Source organism: Channa argus, chromosome 19, assembly GCF_033026475.1.
Source record: "Channa argus isolate prfri chromosome 19, Channa argus male v1.0, whole genome shotgun sequence".
Classification (NCBI taxonomy): domain Eukaryota; kingdom Metazoa; phylum Chordata; class Actinopteri; order Anabantiformes; family Channidae; genus Channa; species Channa argus.
This window is the reverse complement of record NC_090215.1, coordinates 19,333,745-19,352,284: the sequence shown is the minus strand read 5'-3', so window position 1 is coordinate 19,352,284 and position 18,540 is coordinate 19,333,745. Positions and strand designations below refer to the sequence as shown.

The following is an 18,540-nucleotide window of genomic DNA, read 5'->3' as shown; positions in this document are numbered from 1 at the left end:
CCATTCCCCCCAAATGGGCGTGTTGGGTAAGGCCAAGTGTTAACCACGTAAAGTAGTGGGCGGAGCCTTGATAATCTCCACGGTTGTAGTTCTTTGTAAGACAAAATCCGTTCTTCCATCCATTTAATATCAGTTCAAGTTATATTTTTAGGTTACTTTATTTAATATGATTGTAGTCCTATACAATCAAAAACAAGAGCTGTTTCTAAAAACGTTACTTGCTTTGCTTATTCTGGTTTGAGATTGAATTAATTCAGCTCTGTGGTTTGTGGTCCAGTTTCACTCTAGTGAACAAGACATGTACTGTTTACTTATGTTTCGAAACCTGAAGGGGAAAGGACAGAACAAAACTGTGAAATATAATTCAGTCTAGCATAAAAAACAAAACTGAAATGAACACAACTGTAAATCGGCATTGCTCTAACCCAAAATTTAACACTGTACGCTTGAAAAAATTAAATTCATGGATTAATATTTAAGTTGCATTGAAATTGCATTGATGAGTGCTAGTCGTAATCGAGAAATAGTATCGGGTAAAACCTAATGAATGAAAGACCAATATCAAAATTGGGTAAAAATATAATTTTAGCCAATGTTCTGCCATGTTCACACACACATACATTATCTTATAAAAACACAATGCAGAAAAATTATGCACTCTATTACATATAGTTTCACCCTGTATTAAACCTATTTATCCTGTGTATCCTGCACTTTTATATGCTATTTTTTCCCATATCTACTGCACACCCCTAACTATTGTCACTTAAACTACGTTCATTTACTATAGTTTTTTTTTAATGGCACATCTGTGAAAGCCATATTAGCTGTTAATATCTGGCAGCCCGATCAACATGAACAAAATTTAACACCAGTGAACCTCACACCTTCCTTTCAAACAATATAATCATGGTATTCTGATGTTGCAGAGTTCGATGCCTTAGATAAAGAATTTTAGACAATTTTGACTGATGATGACCAACAATCAGGGTGGGTGGACCCGTTTTCGTTGTGTGTGGAAACTGTGGTTAAATTGTGTAGAATAGGTCAAAAGCCCACCACAAAGTTTTCCACTTTTTTTTTTCTGCATGTGTCTGGTCACACAGATGTATATTCACAGCTAATGTGCAATGTTTGGGGGGTAAAACTAAACGAAAGAAAAACTAACTAACTCCTCTGACCAAAAAAATATGAGGTTGTGACCACACTGGATTATGTCTGTACAGACAATCGTTCATGTGGAGTAAAATTTGACCTGTGCAAACAAAGAAACAAAACAAAAAAAACTCCTAGTTATGTCTGTCATGAGGAAATGGACAGTCACAGAGTTTCAGGTTTTCTTGTTTGTGTTTTTTTTTACATTTCACATAACAGTCGCTCAGTTGGTCGTCCACAGATCACAGGGTCAGTGGTTCCATCCCCGGTCCCAGCTATATTTCAAAGTGTCTCTGGGCAAGACACTGAACCCCCAACAGCCCTTTCCCATCCCCAGCTGTGCAGTGTCGATCCCAAGCCCGGTAGAAATTGAGGAGGGCTGCGTCAGGAAGGGCATCCGGAGTTAAAACGGTGCCAAGTCAACATGCGGACAATGATCCGCTGTGGCGACGCTGAACTCACGGGATAAGCCGAAAGGACAAAAAAATTAAAAATAATAGTGACAGTGAATCACAAGGGTTGAAAGAAAAAAAAACAGTCAAGAACATATTATAGATATTTAAAATATAATAATTTACAGTAAGGGAAGAAACTATTAGGTGGGCTGACTGACTTCTTAGCAAGTATTTTTAATTCATTTCAATTCTTAGTTTTCAATTCTTTCCCCCCTTGTACAGTAGTTTAAATGGCTAAAATAAAAGCATAGAAAATGTGGCATGCATGCAACAACCTCTAACAACATTAACAGCAACCTGTACCTGAGAAACAAAGGTTAGACACAACTCTTCTCTGGTTTCACTGAGTCAGACTAACTGTCTACTTTAACTAACATCCCCTTATCAAGTTTGCACAGACAAAATCAAGTTGTCTAATTTTGGAAAGAGAAGTGACTTGACGTTTTCTCTACTCTGACGATGACCTTACTATATGTAATAAATGTTAGGATAAATTCAATTAGTCTCACATAAAGCTAACAGGTCTTTTATGCATGGATCACTGAATTGTTCTACTGGGCATAGACCTAGGAGCCCAAAGGGTGAGGGGGGGGGTCCTGTAAACATAGAAATGGTAAAAGAGATGCAAAATGACTAGAGGTGCAAAACTGTATTTCAAAGAAGACACAAGAAAGAGATGCAACAAATAGAAAATGCAATAATGACACAACAGTGATAACAGAAAGCCACTACTCCTACAAAGTCAAGGGATCAACAACAGCAGCAAGATGCATCCTCATGGGAACAAAAATGTTTGTATAGATGTCATTGCAATCCATTTGAAAAACACGAGCAGATGTTCCTTTTTCATTATTCTGAATTCGATTCAGTCTGTTCCTCCTGCCTCTCGACCATAGATCCATCTGTTCTTCTCAGAATTACTTTATTTTCTTTATACCGTCTTCACGCGCTTGATCCTGACGTCACAGTGAAATTTATTCAGGGAGGACTTCAACATATTCAGACTCAGGAGCATCTAGAGGAAAACACAGAAAAAGGTCAAATACACCACGAAGCCAAGAAGAATCCAGAAGAGCAGTAAAAATATAAGACATACTCTCGTAATCATGCTCTTCCTCTTCTTGTGCACGTGGAGGCGGCTCCACTCTCTGCGGCCTTTCCGGTGATTTACGTTGCTGAATCAACAAGGCCGTTTTCCTTTTGACAGAGTGGCGCAGGTGTATGGCCAGACCCTGGTTCCTTCTCTTATAGTGACGAATCAGATCATCCAGCGATTTAAAAAAAGTCTCCTCCAAACCTCCTACCGTCTGAAGGAAAGAGAGCGGCAGGCCGTAAATAACACAGTGGGGAAGAGTGAGCAGCACTGCAGCTATGTGATTTCTCACAGTAAATAGTCAGAAATTAGCTTTTTGAAGTGGTTTCTCTCCTTGAATCGTTACACGAGGTAAACGTAACTAGAATTCTGCAGAAACCCTATGAGGCACGTGTGGAGCACATTTGACACAAACACCTTCCTTTGGTACTGAGTTACTGTCCTTCTACCACCTCTGTAAAAAACATGTTAGTCCCACTAGAGCGGAAACTTAGTCACTAAACAAATAAGCTGACCAACAAACCTACACGGAAGGTTTCCAGAATAATCAATGAGATGCATTGTGTGTTTTACTGCCCGTTTCTATCGCTATTCTAAACTTCAAGTTGAACTTTTTTCAGAAAACGGAACCGCAGCATGTTTGTAACGAAACATTAAATATGGACTGAAGTGCCTGTTTACACTGACGACACATTTGACGTAGCTCAGTTTTTGTTAAATCTTCACCATCAGAGTACAAGAGCAGTATGTTTGAATCCTTACAGTGTATACGTGGTAGTCTGGGTGTAACGGGTACACAGTACTATGTGTTGGCATGTATTATATTTTCCTTTGCATCCAGAGGTAAAGTAACATGTCTGGATGCCTAAAGGTGACAACACATTCATTCATTCAGTTATTGTTTCATTCAAATAATGTAATTGCTTCTTTCACTTCACAGTTCACTTGACCTACATTCTTCAATTTGCATCTTATGGGCAACAGTTGAGAGACCTGGAAGGTGACATCTGCATACTTCTGTTTGTATGTAATTAATACAAATGTATTTGTTGGGTGATATGGAACAATGTCCCCACCTCTCCCCCAGACAGGCCCACATAGCAGTGTGGTTTGTATGTAAAGCTACGTCATAGGAGTTTCCTGTTTATGAGGCTGAGCTTATAACTGCTGAGTTTCCATTTTGGAGGTAAAAGGCTCTTTTAAATATCAGGAGTTGTGAGCTGTCATCAAAAACGTTTTGCCTAAATATGCCACGTTTAAAAATGTTGAATCATAACCTTTAACACCGACACAGCTTTTAACACTGCTTTTTGTTTATTGCTGTAAATCTGAGGAATGGGTGACACAGTGTACTACAGACAATGACATCATTTCCACAACGTACGAGGGAACCATGTCCTCCTCCTTATTTCTGCACCTGACCTTTATTGCTGAAATTGATAACAGCATATTCTTTGGGGACAATGTTTGTAAAGTACATTAGCAGTAAGCTTTGCTCTCCACCTGTTAGTGGCTTTTTAACCTGTTTGAAAAAAAGAACTGGTCGGATCAGAAGAACGTTCGTCAGACATTTTTTCTTGTTTACCAAGCACCTGTCTCACCTCCAGGTGTGAGGAGAATCACAAGCAACCAGGATAAACTGAAATTTTAGTTTTAGGCTTCAGAGAAAATGACATGATTCCAGATTTATCTAACAGGCCAGAAACGCTTCTGCGTAACTTTGACTCAGAATTCAACTTTAGGGCTCACGTTAGCTACTAAACCTGCTTTTTATTAGCTCAAAATATGCTTCAGGTGCGTTTTTACTTTCCTAGTGACTGTAGAATTATTTAACTTTAAAGCGCTTCATGGTTTTGCAGACATGTTCCCAGTCTGAGAGGTGGGACGAACTCTCAGCTCGTCTGAGTCTTTTGGTTGGTGCAGGAGGAAAACGTTTTAATGAGACACCTTTTAATCTGTGCGATCTGATGTGTTTAATATAACTTATGACATTAACCTACAATTTTACTCTGGTTTGTGGCTGTTTAAGGATCTTAAACAAAATTTGCAGTGATATGATCACATGGTTTTTCTACAATGCAAATTTCAAACACAGAGGTTTATGGGTCCTACATACTATGAAGGGCGTTTTTTGTTATTGTGCTTTATATAGTTTGGAATAAATTTTTTATTATTGGTTTTACAGTAGGTGTGTATTTTCTTTATGATGTTGAGTGGTTAAAATTGTTGTGGGCATTTATGTACATGAGAATATTTAATATTTAATACAAACATATTATTATTAATATATGTTATTTAATTATTATAAATGCGGCAGCTAATAGATGATTAATATGACAACTTTCTATATCGCATGGGCCATATTTTAAGGAATTTGTATTATTATGTACCTGACTCAACATTTAGAAAATGAAATGGAGGATGTATTGTCAGTGCTGCGCCTGCTGATGTAACTGTCCGCTCGGTTTCTTTTCAGCATCAGATCAAGTTGCAAAACTTGTTTGGTCTCGATTTTCTTCCCTATTTGTGCAGCAGACACAGGGGATGAGAGAGATCTCATGATATACTTATTATACTGGCTGATTCCTTTGCATTTAGATTTAACACATTCATTGGTAGGCAAATGTTTAAAAGTATATTTTAAAAATATATATGAAACTATGTCCTGGTTCAGTGCACAAGTAGAATTTAAATAAGGCAACTTCTGATCGACAAATGAGGAAACAAGATGTGAGAGAACAAACAACAACAACTCTGATTACTTGATACTAGACGAGCAAAACTGTTAAACCTTAATATCTGTGTGAACTTTTAGTTGTGTAGTGGTGTCAAAACAGCTTTTTGATTTCAGGGACTTTACAAACATAATTGAACAGTTGACTAATAAAACCAGAAAAATCCAATTAATCATGATGCACTGAACTAAATGGCCACAGCGCTGAGCGTTTTTGTGGTGTGTGTGTGTGTGTGTGTGTTTACCGTGACAGTATATTGTCCAGTGTGTGTCTGAAGTATTCTGTAGGTATACACCACCTTCTTTTTACTGCAAAGACAGACAAAGCACATGTCCTTGGTACATGATGTCTTAGACATTCGATCTCTTACGACAAAAAGGAATTTTAGCTGTAGTTCTTGTCTCTGCGGGACGAGCTGCCTCGACGTATTTTAACACTATGTTACTCACAGGCAGCTGTAAAGGCCACGCTGCTGTTTGTCAGTAGCCCCAGAAATTCAGTCAAATATTCAATGCAATCATTAAATATGCTCCACATGGGACTAAATTATAATCGGCATACAGATGATACTGTGTGCAACTGTATGACATACACATTACATTTATGTCCCTCGACTTCCTGCCCAAGTAGTGAAAGTCCAGTGTGCACTGAAAGTTGAAAAGTCAAAATAAGAAAAAAATGAGTTAAGAAACTATGCTTATTTTTAGGTTCATATTTGCACACGGCCCATGACCTTCCAAGCATGTTTCCTCGAGTTAGAGTTAGTAAAACCCAGTTCATAGAAATCTTAGCTCCATTTTATACCTGTAGTAGTGGAAGTAAAACTAAAAGCAAAATGGAAATACACAAGTAAAGTATTTCAAAACTGCACTTGAGAACAATGTTGGAGTAAATGTACTTAATTAGTTGGTTACTGGTTTCTAGATGAAACATTGGCAATAATATCAGAAATATCAATAACTATATCAATTATGTGTTTATTTTGGCTATGTGAGGGCTTTTCTCATTGTTCTAAATGATAAATTATGTAAACAAAGTTAAAAGATATCAGATCACATTCTGCTTTATGGAAAACAATGTTAGATCAAGCGAACTTAGAGACTGTTCAAGGAGTGTGAGACAACACACAACCTGAAGCTATTGAAGGGAAACAAGAGCAGGTCCTCAGATTCCACTGAGACAACCTTCTTCTGATGGATTGTTTGCTGCAGCTTCCGTGCAGTGTGTTAGATCCACACCCCTTGGAACCTTCCGTCCAGCCATGTTTTACTGAGAAAAACCTTCTTCGCTCACAGTAACAATCTGATGCCATGTTTACCTGTTTCCCAACACTGTTCCGCAGGAACATTTTTAAACAGTTCTCAGTTTTATTTGATTGCAATTTGATGCAAATGCATTTCCTTTTAACTGTGTAATGAGGAAATAATGATGCAGTGGAGCCTAGAGGTCTGAGCGCATTAACATTTTTTGTAAAATGAAGACGAGATATTCTTTCTGCAACTCTGTGGCAACTCCTTTGTATAATGCTCAGATCTCCTTGAGTCCCAGTCAAGCTGCAGCCATTGTTCACCCTTATTAAATGACACTACAAAGTGCAGTGTACAATAATAACGATAGCACTTACACCAGTTAGTTATACAGATATTCATTTTTCTCCTTTCAGCTTATCCCGTGAGTTCAGGGTCCCCAGAGCAGATCATAGTACTTTGCCCTTCCTGACGCGACCCGCCCCAATTTTACCGGGACCGACACTGCACAGCTGGGGTTGGCAAAGGGCTGTTGGGGTTCAGTGTCTTGCCCACTTCAACATATAGCCGGGACCGGGGATCGAACCATCAGTGGATCGATCCCCGGTGATCCGTGGACAACTGCCTTACCAACTGAGCTACAGCCACCCCACTCACACCTATAGATATACTCTAAGTTAAACAGAGCTTCATCATGAACAATTAAATATTAGACTGATCATTAACTGTGGTGACAGCTGTAAAATTACAAAAAGCTTAAAAATAAAAGAGCCAGTCAAGAGCAAAGGTGCCACATCAAAGTCTAACCACAGTGCACTTACTAGACACACAGGCACATGGCTCCCTGGATGGTCTCACTGTCTCGAATCAGGTAAGCTCCATCCTTGTTCTTCTTTCCCAGCAGCTCCTCACACTCTTCCCTGCTGATGGCACCGTGGTAGCACACGGGCAGAGCTGCTGCCATGCTGAGGACACACCGTAACAGACAAACCTCCACCACAGAGCAGACGTATCGCCACCTTGTGCTTCCTCAAAGCCTCATTACCAAGAACTCTCAGATGCCTTCGAGATTTAATCGGTTGGGCCATAGAGGTCCGGTCATGTTGCTGAAGGATTTTGTCCCCCGACTTTGCAGTGGGGCTGCAGCACAGAATGAAACTCTAAAGCCAAGTAGAAAGAGGTCAGCGACCAATTCAAAGAGGTGTTAAGTGAGCACAGTGAGGAAGCACAAAAACCCACTGACTAGTTTCACAGGAAGTAAGTGTATGTGTGTATGAGAAAAACATCTTGATTGTGAATACCGGTGACAGCACTAATAGGAACAAAACTTGACGTATTAAAATGTGAAGTGGTGGAACTTACTTCTTAGAGATAAGACGATTACCCAAAGGGTACAACACAAGTGTCACAGATAAGAGCCCGCGGCAAATATAAGAAGCGACAGTGCAGAAAGAGCAACAGGAAAGTATCATCACCTGCCATAACAAATGGAATAAAACGGAACACATTCATCACGGGTTTGTTTTTAGAAGATGGTGTCACACTTGCAATGGAGGAAACAGGATGCATATGGTAAATTCTTAGTCTACACTGAACTTTTTTGCCTTAGTCGGCACTAAATGAAATTGAACGGTAAGGGAGCTGGAATCCCAAACACACTGAAGCCAACAAAGACTGGAGCAGCGGTGTCTTGTCAATACTTGTTTGTGTATTCACAGGAATTCGTACGTATGAGCTCAGTGCAACACCAACATCCGTTCACTTTCTCATTAAAGTGGTTTTCTGTGGGATACCTGATAGACTGGGGTTCACGGCTCCTAGGGAAAACATTTGCACATAAAGCTCCGGCAGCTTCACCTCCACAGTGTGGTAACCCCACACTGTAGCTGGTTTTAAAGCTCGTCGACCCGATGCAGACCAGCCTTTGGTTCTTTTGTGCAGTCAGCTGACTGCAGGTGGGGGCACAGTCTCCAAAGGTACAGTAAGCTCTTCAGCTTCAAGAGCACTGTGACCGTGCAGTACACTGACCTTTGAACCTGGCTGCCAATCACCTGTCACTGCTGGTCTGCACGAACTAACAAAATCAACAGGAAATCTTAGCATCAAGCTTAGAGAAAACAGAGAAGAATTAGAGTCATTTGCAGGATAAATTCACACACTGTCACAACCAGACCAAACAAAGCTTGAGTGATTTATATGGAAAATACTGAATAATTATTCAGCAATAGAGAAAATCTTATAATGATGCCTTTTATCTTTATCGCCACAATAAAGGTTCATTTACAGCTGTCGCTGTGCTGCCTTGTGCAGATTACTGTGACAAAAGTATAAATCCTTGGTTTCTGGGCTTCTGTGCAGGTTTTCATTTAAAGGTTTCAGTGGGCACAGTAAACCTCAGCTCAGTTTTACTGCTCTGCATAGTAAATTACACGTCTCTAAGTCACGTTCAGCGAGTACAGGGCAGGATGGGCTGGGTGCACTGTGGTCAGAGTTTGAGGAGCTAATAATACACATCACTCGTGTTGCTACCATCAATCGAATGTTATTTACCAGGTTTTCTAGTTTTATGCTTGGTGGATTTATTTAACTGTGTCTGGTCTGCTTCATGCAAACAACACCTTTATGAGCTATGACACCTCAGATCTGCACACTTGTTACAGTGTTGATTTTTTTTAAGCCATTTGTCAGAAAAACAAATCCACAGAAACGTGCACTGTGGCATTAAATGTGCAGCTCTGTTTTTACACTACAGAACTTTATGAGCACGCAAATAATCTGAGCTCAGGAGACCTGGGTACAAGAAAGGGAATATAAGGGAAAAAACGATCGAATGATACATTATTATCGTCCATTTACAGTGTAGGAACTGCAAACCCACAAGTATGAATCATACACCAGAATGATTGGTAGCTTCAGCTAAGTTTGTTTGCGTAATCATTATTGTTCAAAACAACAAAAACAGCAAAAATACCATAAACGCAATAATTGTGTCTTTGAAAGCTACTGCGATGGACTGTATGTAAAAATGTTGCATGCATTATTTATCAATCACACAGCCATTTGTAAACACAGACCCCTGCAGTTGTAGCACAAGAAAATTACTGCTGAAAGGAAGGAAACGTTCTGTGACGGCCAAAAACAACCTGGGTGGTTAAAACCGTGTCTGAAGCAAATCACCCCACAACTCGCAGAAAGTGAAGCTGCAGGAAAACTTCAGTTTTGACTATATTTACGTATTTCTTGCTATGTGTGCATTCTTTCATTTATCCTAGGAGCCCCCCACCCCCCCCACCCCACCCCCACGCCGTTTGTTTGTTGTTTTCTTATTATTAGTCACAAAATCAGATGCAAAACTAACCAAAAAGAGGCTCAAAATTATCAATGCTCCATTCTAGCTTCTTTTAATTTAACTTATAGACAATTCTTATGTCCTTAGTTTGTTTTTGTTTGTCATCATTATTTCTCTTTTGCTCTCTCCCTCTGTCTTCTCCTCTCCACCATCTCCCTTTCCTTCCTACTCCCTCTCTCCCTCTCACACACACACACACAAACACCAGTCCCTCCCTCAGTCAGTCAGTCCTGCATTCAGAGCTCCTTCAGTTAGTCTCTTTACCTCGATTGCTCCGGCCACATCTCTGCCGCTGTAGGAAGGATGCTGCTCTGCAGACTCCTGGGTTTGCTGGGACTCGTCGTTCTCTGCAAAGGTAAGAAAAAAAAAAACAACAGCTTCTTTATTCTGTTACTGGTTATTGGGAAATATTAAATCTGGTCACAGGCGGGTGGGATCCAACTGTTAAATAAGGAAACAAGATGAAAAAGTTCTTGTTGTTGTACTCTGAATACCCACAAATCCACCGTTTGTGTGTGTGTGTGTGTGTGTGTGTGTGTGTGTGTGTGTGTGTGTGTGTGTGTGTGTGTGTGTGTGTGTGTGTGTGTCCCCACAGACAGACAGAGCTTAGTGAGGTGTACAAAGAACAGATTATTTAAAGTCAAACCCCCTATCTGGTCTTGTTTGAAGTTTAAAATGGAAAAGCCTGTTTTGGCCTAATGATGTGGACGTAAACACACACACACACACACACACACACACACACACACACACACATATGCACAGTCTGTTTTCCATTTACAGTACTAATGTGTGTGTTTGGAAATGGACTGGGGCCATTTCCACTCTTTGGCTCCGCCCTTGTCCTGTGATTGACAGCTGTAATCACCTCTTGTGGGGATGAGGTGGGTTTTTTATAGCAGCCTGATCCTATTGAGGGCAGTGTCGCACCCGTGTGTTATAATGGCAGTGGGGAGTTTGCCAAGTGCCACAGTCAGCTAAGCTTGATGCTAAATGCTAACTGCTGGCTCTGGTACTGAGAGTTAGGTCGTTTTCATGTGTGTGTGATAAATATTATGCAGAGCTGAGCGGTAGTTATCTTAGCATAAGGAATCGCTGAATATTGAACAACTTCTTCAGTCAGACAAGAAAAAACTACGTTTCAAATACTATTCTAATACTTTTCAATTTCAATTTCCTTAACAACGGTTTTATTAGACACATTTCCATTTGAATAGATGTTCATGGTTCATGGTTCCCAAATGTTGGGGAGTTTTGTCCAAAACAGACACAATTACCATTCGACCCAGCTGTCTCCTGTCCTTTGTGTCCAGGCGAGGAGGAGAGTGGGGCAGGCGAGTCCTGTGACAACTTCACCGACCTGAACCTGTCCCACTGCTTCATCGGGACCAGCCTGTACGTCCGGCTGCTGCTCTACACCCGCTCCAACCTCGACTGTGGCCGTGAGATCAATCACCACCACCTGTCCACCCAGCCGCTCCTTAACCTCTCCCTCCCTACTGTCTTTGTCATCCACGGCTACCGGCCCACCGGAGCGCCCCCCATCTGGATCAACCACATAGTCCACCTGTTGGCTGAGCAGGAGGACTTGAACATCATCGTGGTGGACTGGAACAGGGGGGCGGCCAACCTCAACTACTTCACCGCTGTGTCCTACACGAGGGAGGCAGCTCACAACCTGACCGGCTTCATCATGACGATGCAGGTGAGACATTTCTGTTCTCTGTCCTTAAGCAGTGGTGGAAGAATAGAAGTAAGAACAGAAAAGTATTATCACAAAAACACAGCACTTTGTATTTGATGTTAGTCTGAACGAGTAGCTACAGCTGCAAGTCACTGTTAAGAGGAATTATTCAAGCCCTTTATCAATAAATTCATTGTGACGGCGGGTTTGAACGTCTGCAGGAGGAAGGAGCCTCTCTGAGCTCAGTGCATCTCATCGGTGTCAGTCTGGGAGCTCATCTGGCCGGATTTGTCGGAGCAAACCTGAAGGGAAAGATCGGACGGATCACAGGTGAGAACATTAGCACGCAGGTTACTGCTGTGCATGTACCTGTTGTGTGGGGTGTCGATGTTTGTGCACGTGATTTAATCCAAAGGTGAAAAGTGTAATATGTAAATCAGAACAGGAACTGTGTGAAACAAAGAGAAAAACAAACCTCTTTCCTCTTCCCTTCAGGCCTCGATCCAGCAGGGCCCATGTTCACCAGTGCCACACCAGAGGACAGACTGGACCCCTCAGACGCCACGTTCGTGGACGTACTTCACACTGACATGAACTGTAGGCATAAAAAAAACCAACCGTACTGATCTTAGCACATGATTAATGTCTTGAGACTAACACAAGTATAAATTTGTTGTGTTAAGATCAAAATATAAAACTTGTGACTGTTGAAACCAGCTCATCCACAGCTACAAGCCCCCCCCCCCCTAAAACGTGTGTTTTCTACCTGCAGCATTTGGACTCAGAGGAGCTCATGGTCATATTGATTTCTACGCCAATGGCGGAGCCGACCAACCAGGGTGCCCCAAAACCATCTTTGCAGGTGTGAACGCACACACACACACACACACACACACACACACACACACACACACACACACACACACACACACACACACACAGGAAGAATAAAATCCCCCACTCACTAGGTTTCATCTCTTCCTCCTGCAGGTAAATCCTACTTTGTATGTGACCACCAGCGCTCTGTGTTTCTGTACTTGTGTGCCCTGAACCGCACCTGCAATCTCCCGGGTTACCCCTGCTCGTCCTACGGCGATTTCCTGGACGGCCGGTGTCTGCAGTGTGAGGCCTTCAAACCCGCTTCCTGCCCTGTGCTTGGTAAGTGGCCTGAAGTGGTTTTCATCAGTAACTGCAACAACAAAACAACACTTATCCTTCATGCAATCACAATTCAGCCCATTCTCAAAAAGGCTGCTGTTTTTATGCACCTCCTCCATCGTGAAGTGCACGACAGGAACAGAAAATAAGTACACAATGGAGTAAACTCAAAACTTTTTAAACCACAACATGCACTATAACTAAAGAAGTCCATGCAGGAGAGGTACGATGCAGAGCTGCTGCTTGAGGTGACAAAATGCGATATGTCAGTGTGATATTAATGTGATATTAATAAACACTAGATTTCCGTGTGTGTTTTTTCTAAAACCATCTCCAGTAGCAGCCTGTAAATGAATCCAAATGAAAAGTACTATGTGAAATGGTAACTCGACTGATCAAAGTGTGACGTGTGACCCGCTGTGCTTCTCGACTGCAGGTTACAACGTCAGCCAGTGGCGGGACACTCTGCTGAGACTCGGACAGACCCGAGTCTTCTTCAGCACCACGGCCACACTGCCCTACAGGAGTGAGTCCAAACCTTTTCACACATACACATCAATAAACAGGATTGTTAACAGACATTGGGGCCAGTCTGCATCACGCTTCAGTTCGTTAGTTAGTGAAGCTAATTTTCCATAATATGTTGTGCTTTTCAGTAGAAAAGTAATTACTAAAATGTTTGTGGTAAGGATGCAAGTAACTGTAGATACTGATACTTTCATGCATATTTACACAGATATTAAAAGAGTAGGTCTCAGGAAGGTGACACTGTCTTGGCCTTGCACTTGAAATAATGTTGAAGTTAAATCTTTCATAAAGCAAAATTCAAATCTCAAGACCAAGTTGAAATATTGTGTTTGCTGCTCGTCTGATGAGAATGCAATGCTGTGTCTTCCACGCAGAGCTGAGCTACAGAGTGGACATGGTGACCTGGAACCAGTATCTCCGGTGGGGGGTTGTCTACATCCGGCTGCACAGTGGCAGGAGCGTCACAGAGACTCGAATAGACCAGTGAGTGTGTCAGTACCTGTTAACATATGTAGCATAAGAAGGTGCACGGAGTCACAGAGACTGGTCTCATCTAACTTATCCGCTGGGCCTGGTGAAGTTAGAGAAGTTGGGGGATGAGCTGCACTGCTCGGTGGGTCGTGGTGTTTAGGTGAAGCAGCCAGTCAAGCCAGTGGGGGTCAGTCACAACAGCTCAGCCTAAAGAGACCATGCAGACATGACGCAGGCTCAGGATGCAGAGTATTTCCCCTTTGCTTGGGTGAAGGCAGGAGTTAAAAGCAGCTTTAACGAATGTTCAGTCAGGTTAAAGATGGAGATTGGTTGGTGTCGCCTGTGCTGGGACCCGACAGATTCATGACCCCCTGCATCACCAATCACCAATTAAAGGTTCTTCACTTGGATTCTCCTCCTCTCTGCTTCCAGTAAGCTCCTCCGGTTCGAACAGTACACCGCCACGCGACTGCTGGCCCAGTTTGACGACGATCTGTCTCACGTCCAGAAGATCTCCATGCGCATCAACACCGGCAACGTAATCGGTCCCCGATACAAAATCCGACTGCTGCGGATACGATTCACACCTCTGGACCATCCTGACAGGTCAGACATGTTTTATTTGTAAAACTTTGCTTTCATGACACAAGTATCTGCGAGCGAGTGTGTCTCCATTCCAAGTAGCTTTTCTGCTGCTAATGCCTAATAACAGTTGAGCCTGGTTTGGTTGTATTTTTGGTTCTGGACTTTGAGACTTATCAGCTTTTCACCTTCGACTTCACTCCTGTCTAACCTACCAGTCGAGTTCTTCCCTGCCAGCCAGCATCTTTATTGTAACAGTAATCTTACTGCCCCGATTTCCCTGTGTGTGTGTGTGTGTGTGTGAAAGAGAGAGTCTACATTCAAGTCCTTTACCTGCCTAGTGTTAACACACTTGTCAAAAAAGAATCTGGCCAACGTGGACTCAGCAGACTTCACCAGAGAGTTCCCTGTAATTGGGGGCACACTAATCCTTCCCGATGGAACGACCGTGGTTAATGGACTTTACGAAGTTTGCCAGTTGGTTGCTGACGTAGCCTTGCGTGCCAGTTTCCAGGCTTCCCTGGACTTTTCTGTTGCTCCCTCTGGGCCTGCACATGCCCCCTAGACGCTTATAATTGGATCTATTAGGACTTAAACTCTCTTGTCCTCCCATCGTTAAGATGAGGCAGGCAGACCTGCTTGCAATGACCACCTAGCCCGAGGCCTTGAACATGATCCTGACACGCTCATGCTTACATGCCTTGCGAGCAGTGTGTAGCAGTGGTGACACCAGGTCCTCCAGTTCTCTAGCAGACTCAACATTCAGGATTCAAGCACCTCAGAGTCCCCTCACACCGCGTCAGGCCCAGAATCCGCACTCGCCACTTCTGTCATGCTCCACACAGTGGCCAAGTTCCTGTCTCTATGTAAGTCAATTCCTGACCTGATTCCGACCCCACTCCTGTTTCTGGCTTGGCCGACGCCCTTACACCTCGCTTGCTAAGCCCCTTCCTGTCCACAAACCAAGCAGCACATCCACGTTCTTGCCCAGAGCACCGGTTCCTGTTTCTATCCCTGCTCCGCAGCTTGTTTACAGTGGTACAGTTTGCATTCCCCTGCATGGGCTGGCTGATGCCTATTCTGTCCCTGAGTCAGCCAAGCCTGTTCCCATGTCTGTGTTTTGGCCAGACAACCTGTCTGGTTATGTCCCCCGGCTGGTCGGTAATGACAGTGGACATTGTCTCAGCTGGACCCGCCTAATTCTGTTCATGAGAAAGCAAATGCCAAGCTTGTGCCTGTCCCCTGGCAGGTTGAGTTCACGGCCTCCATAGTAGCTGCTGCCCTCAAGGTGGTGCGATGCCACAGCGCCAGCTCTGGTCCTCTGTCAGTGTCTCTAATTAAGCCACAGCACATCTACAAGAGCATTATGTGCTTAAGAGGTCCGTGTATGCAGAGGCCCTCCAGCCCATCCTGTCTTTGCTAGAAGCTTCTTGCTATCCACCCTAGGGCACTGATTCTCCCAGACCCACCTCCAGGCCCCCTCCACCAATCCTTCTCAGCTGAAACCTGGACCATCTGAAATCCAGATTGTTGAACACATTGCCTAAGAACACCTGAGCCTGTTTGTCTCTGCATGCCTAGTATTCTTGTACCAACTTGTGACAGGTCAGCTCAGCACCAACTTTAATAGCTTAATGAGTCACCAGGTCAAAAACGGTGTCCAGGACGTGTCCATCACAAGCACTGCCTCCATTGCAGACAAGTGCAGACAATTTGGATTGTGGGTGGGTTTTTACAACATGCCCCTTTCTCTGAGTAATTTCACACTGTAGACTACATGGAGGGTTCAGAAATAACTGTCAGATTCCACGTTGATACTTATGTTCTGCTTTCCTTCAGGCCTCTGATGTGCCGTTTTGACATCATCATGGATGAGAACATGGAGGTGGCGTTTCGCCCCCTCCCCTGCGATTCTCGCCTTTAAAGTCTACAACCTCAAACACATTTAAACTCACTGCCAACCCTGTTGATGGATGCCCAGTTGTCTTCTGCGTGTAATTGCGTCTCCCAGCCCCCCAGGAGGAGCTGCAGCTTCCTCACGCTGGCTGAGGAAGACGGCCGTTGCTGTTACATACGATTGAAGTCAAGTCTCCGCTGGTGCTGACGGGATTTTTAAGAGCTGATTTAAGAGCAGTGAATTCTGGGAACACGGCAATAAGATCCGTAATGAGATTATGCAAAAAAGCTGCTGCAGGACAGACTTACGTCACTGCGAGATCAGTTCTCCAGATGAACCTCTTGGGCTCCATTTTCCGGACCCAGAAACCAATTCACCTGTAACTGTAGGAAAACCCCTCAAGACTACTACACATCTAACAGTAGTAAGAGATTTACAGGTTACCTCAGGTATATTTACTTACTTTCATGGAGCATTTAAAGTAACACAAAGTGCTTACAATAAAAGATGGAAAAATAAATATTTTATAACTGAGACAGGCAAAACTCAGACTAAATGTAAAAGTCTAAATGTATTGTGATCTTTCCATGTGCAGCGTTTCCTTCTAGTAACAGAATTATTTGTAGTGTGTGACAAGTGTCTGCTCAAAATATCTGTGCAGTAGGTGGTTAACATTTGGAGTAGCATGAAGTCCTGCCCCTGATTTCCAACACAGAACCAGGCCTTCAAAAATGGACCCGTCAAATGTGGAAAAAAAGAACTAATGACTATTAAGTGCTAAAACATGAATTTGCAAAAGACTCCAAAAAAACAAAAGTTGGGTTTACTAAGAGCAAAGCTTTGCCCGGACATCAACACCATCAATATAAATATCTCACATATCTTAAGTTTGATCAGTTTCAGTTTAGACTAAAAGTGCAGCCTTTTTATTCTGTGCCTTTTTTTAATCAACAGTTCTGAACCTTAAATAAAGTGAAGTCATTTCTCAACACCCCTTCTGCTTCAGATGGACACATATCTCTATATCTTTCATATGGTAATTAGGTCAGTTTCAAACTCAATTCTTTTCTCGTGTGTGTGTGTGTGTGTGTGTGTGTGTGTGTGTGTGTGTGTGTCGGGATGGGTGGGGCGCAACCTTGAGGTTTTAAAGCTGCTACAGTAACAATGACACTGCAGTGAACTTTGGCCACAGCAATAATGACCAGATATAAGCTGTTGTAATAATTTTCAATTGTAAAATAGAAAATTGTGACCTTTGTAATTTAAACGTAAGCTACAGTACAGAACGTTCTATTTTAAATGTGTTTAGGGACTTCAGTGTCAGTGATCGATGACTGAAATGACCAAGTATTCACATAACTTTACACCATTAGACTAGACACTTACTCAGAATGACAAAGTAAAAACACATCCTTTCTGCACATTAATCAAATATAAAAAAAAAAGTGCAGTTTTCTTTCATCTCTCATCTCTACCTGAAGCAAAGTAAACCTACCAGATGTAGAAAGATACACACACTTGCATGTGTGACATCCTCGCTCAACACGAGACATGAAGTCAGAACTGTCTGTACTAATTTATAGTAACATTTGGTGGTGAGATGAATGTCCGCATGAGCACAGCCGACTAACAACTAAAGTGAAATGAGTTACGACTTGAGGAGTCCTACACAGGACATTAAGGGTTTCAAATATATATTTTTTAAATATTTTTAGAAGACTGTTGATTTTACTGAAAAATATTGTCATTTGTAAAAAGAAATGTCAGCTACACTTTTGTAACTTACATTTTCACCTAATAATTGAAATAAATATTCATGTCTTAACACATTTGACAAAGTGCTTTATTCTCAAAGCTCCACAGGAAGCAGATTGTTTTTTAATGTTTCATAAACTTAAACGTCATCTATGTTGAACTGCTGCTGCTTTCACTGACCATAGCGGTAAAAAGTCATAGCTACAAACCCTGCAGACCAAACACCTGATTTCAGCTCCAGATATAAACACGCAGGTTTAATCACAGTGACTGAGCAAAGGACCTGATCGGTGCCTTTCAAGCTAAGACTTATCTTCTAAAGGATCTTTATTTTTACCTTGCAAATGAACGAAAACAATTCTAATTTTTTTTCTAGTGCTTTTAACTCTGGCAAAGTTGTATCATCAAGTGTATGTGAATTGAGGATGTTA

At 42.2% G+C, this 18,540-nt stretch overlaps 2 protein-coding genes and 1 long non-coding RNA gene across 4 annotated transcripts; 1 reads left to right on the top strand and 2 right to left on the bottom strand.

The window, feature by feature from the left end:
* Positions 1-561: 561 nt before the first annotated feature.
* On the bottom strand, positions 562-11,365 carry si:ch73-264p11.1 (uncharacterized protein LOC100000923 homolog). Of its 2 annotated transcripts, XM_067486653.1 has the most exons (6): positions 11,312-11,365; positions 10,299-10,381; positions 7,507-7,845; positions 5,683-5,746; positions 2,707-2,917; positions 562-2,625 (listed from the first exon to the last, which is right to left on the bottom strand). In XM_067486653.1, the coding sequence occupies exons 3-6, from the start codon at positions 7,647-7,649 to the stop codon at positions 2,585-2,587; spliced, it is 459 nt and encodes a 152-aa protein (XP_067342754.1). In that variant the 5' UTR covers positions 7,650-7,845; positions 10,299-10,381; positions 11,312-11,365; the 3' UTR covers positions 562-2,584. The 2 variants fall into 2 exon arrangements, with proteins under 2 accessions (XP_067342754.1, XP_067342755.1); XM_067486654.1 differs by lacking the exons at positions 10,299-10,381; positions 11,312-11,365 and adding an exon at positions 8,048-8,166.
* Positions 10,264-18,125, top strand: lipib (lipase, member Ib). Its single transcript, XM_067486652.1, has 10 exons — positions 10,264-10,389; positions 11,348-11,739; positions 11,940-12,048; positions 12,214-12,315; positions 12,491-12,580; positions 12,709-12,876; positions 13,313-13,402; positions 13,779-13,887; positions 14,308-14,481; positions 16,297-18,125. Exons 1-10 carry the CDS (start codon positions 10,338-10,340, stop codon positions 16,379-16,381), a joined length of 1,371 nt encoding a protein of 456 aa, XP_067342753.1. The 5' UTR covers positions 10,264-10,337; the 3' UTR covers positions 16,382-18,125.
* LOC137104866 (uncharacterized) lies at positions 11,887-14,235 on the bottom strand. Its single transcript, XR_010911748.1, has 4 exons — positions 13,904-14,235; positions 12,776-12,907; positions 12,194-12,313; positions 11,887-12,020 (listed from the first exon to the last, which is right to left on the bottom strand). It is a non-coding gene; the product is annotated as an uncharacterized lncRNA (long non-coding RNA).
* Positions 18,126-18,540: the final 415 nt, after the last annotated feature.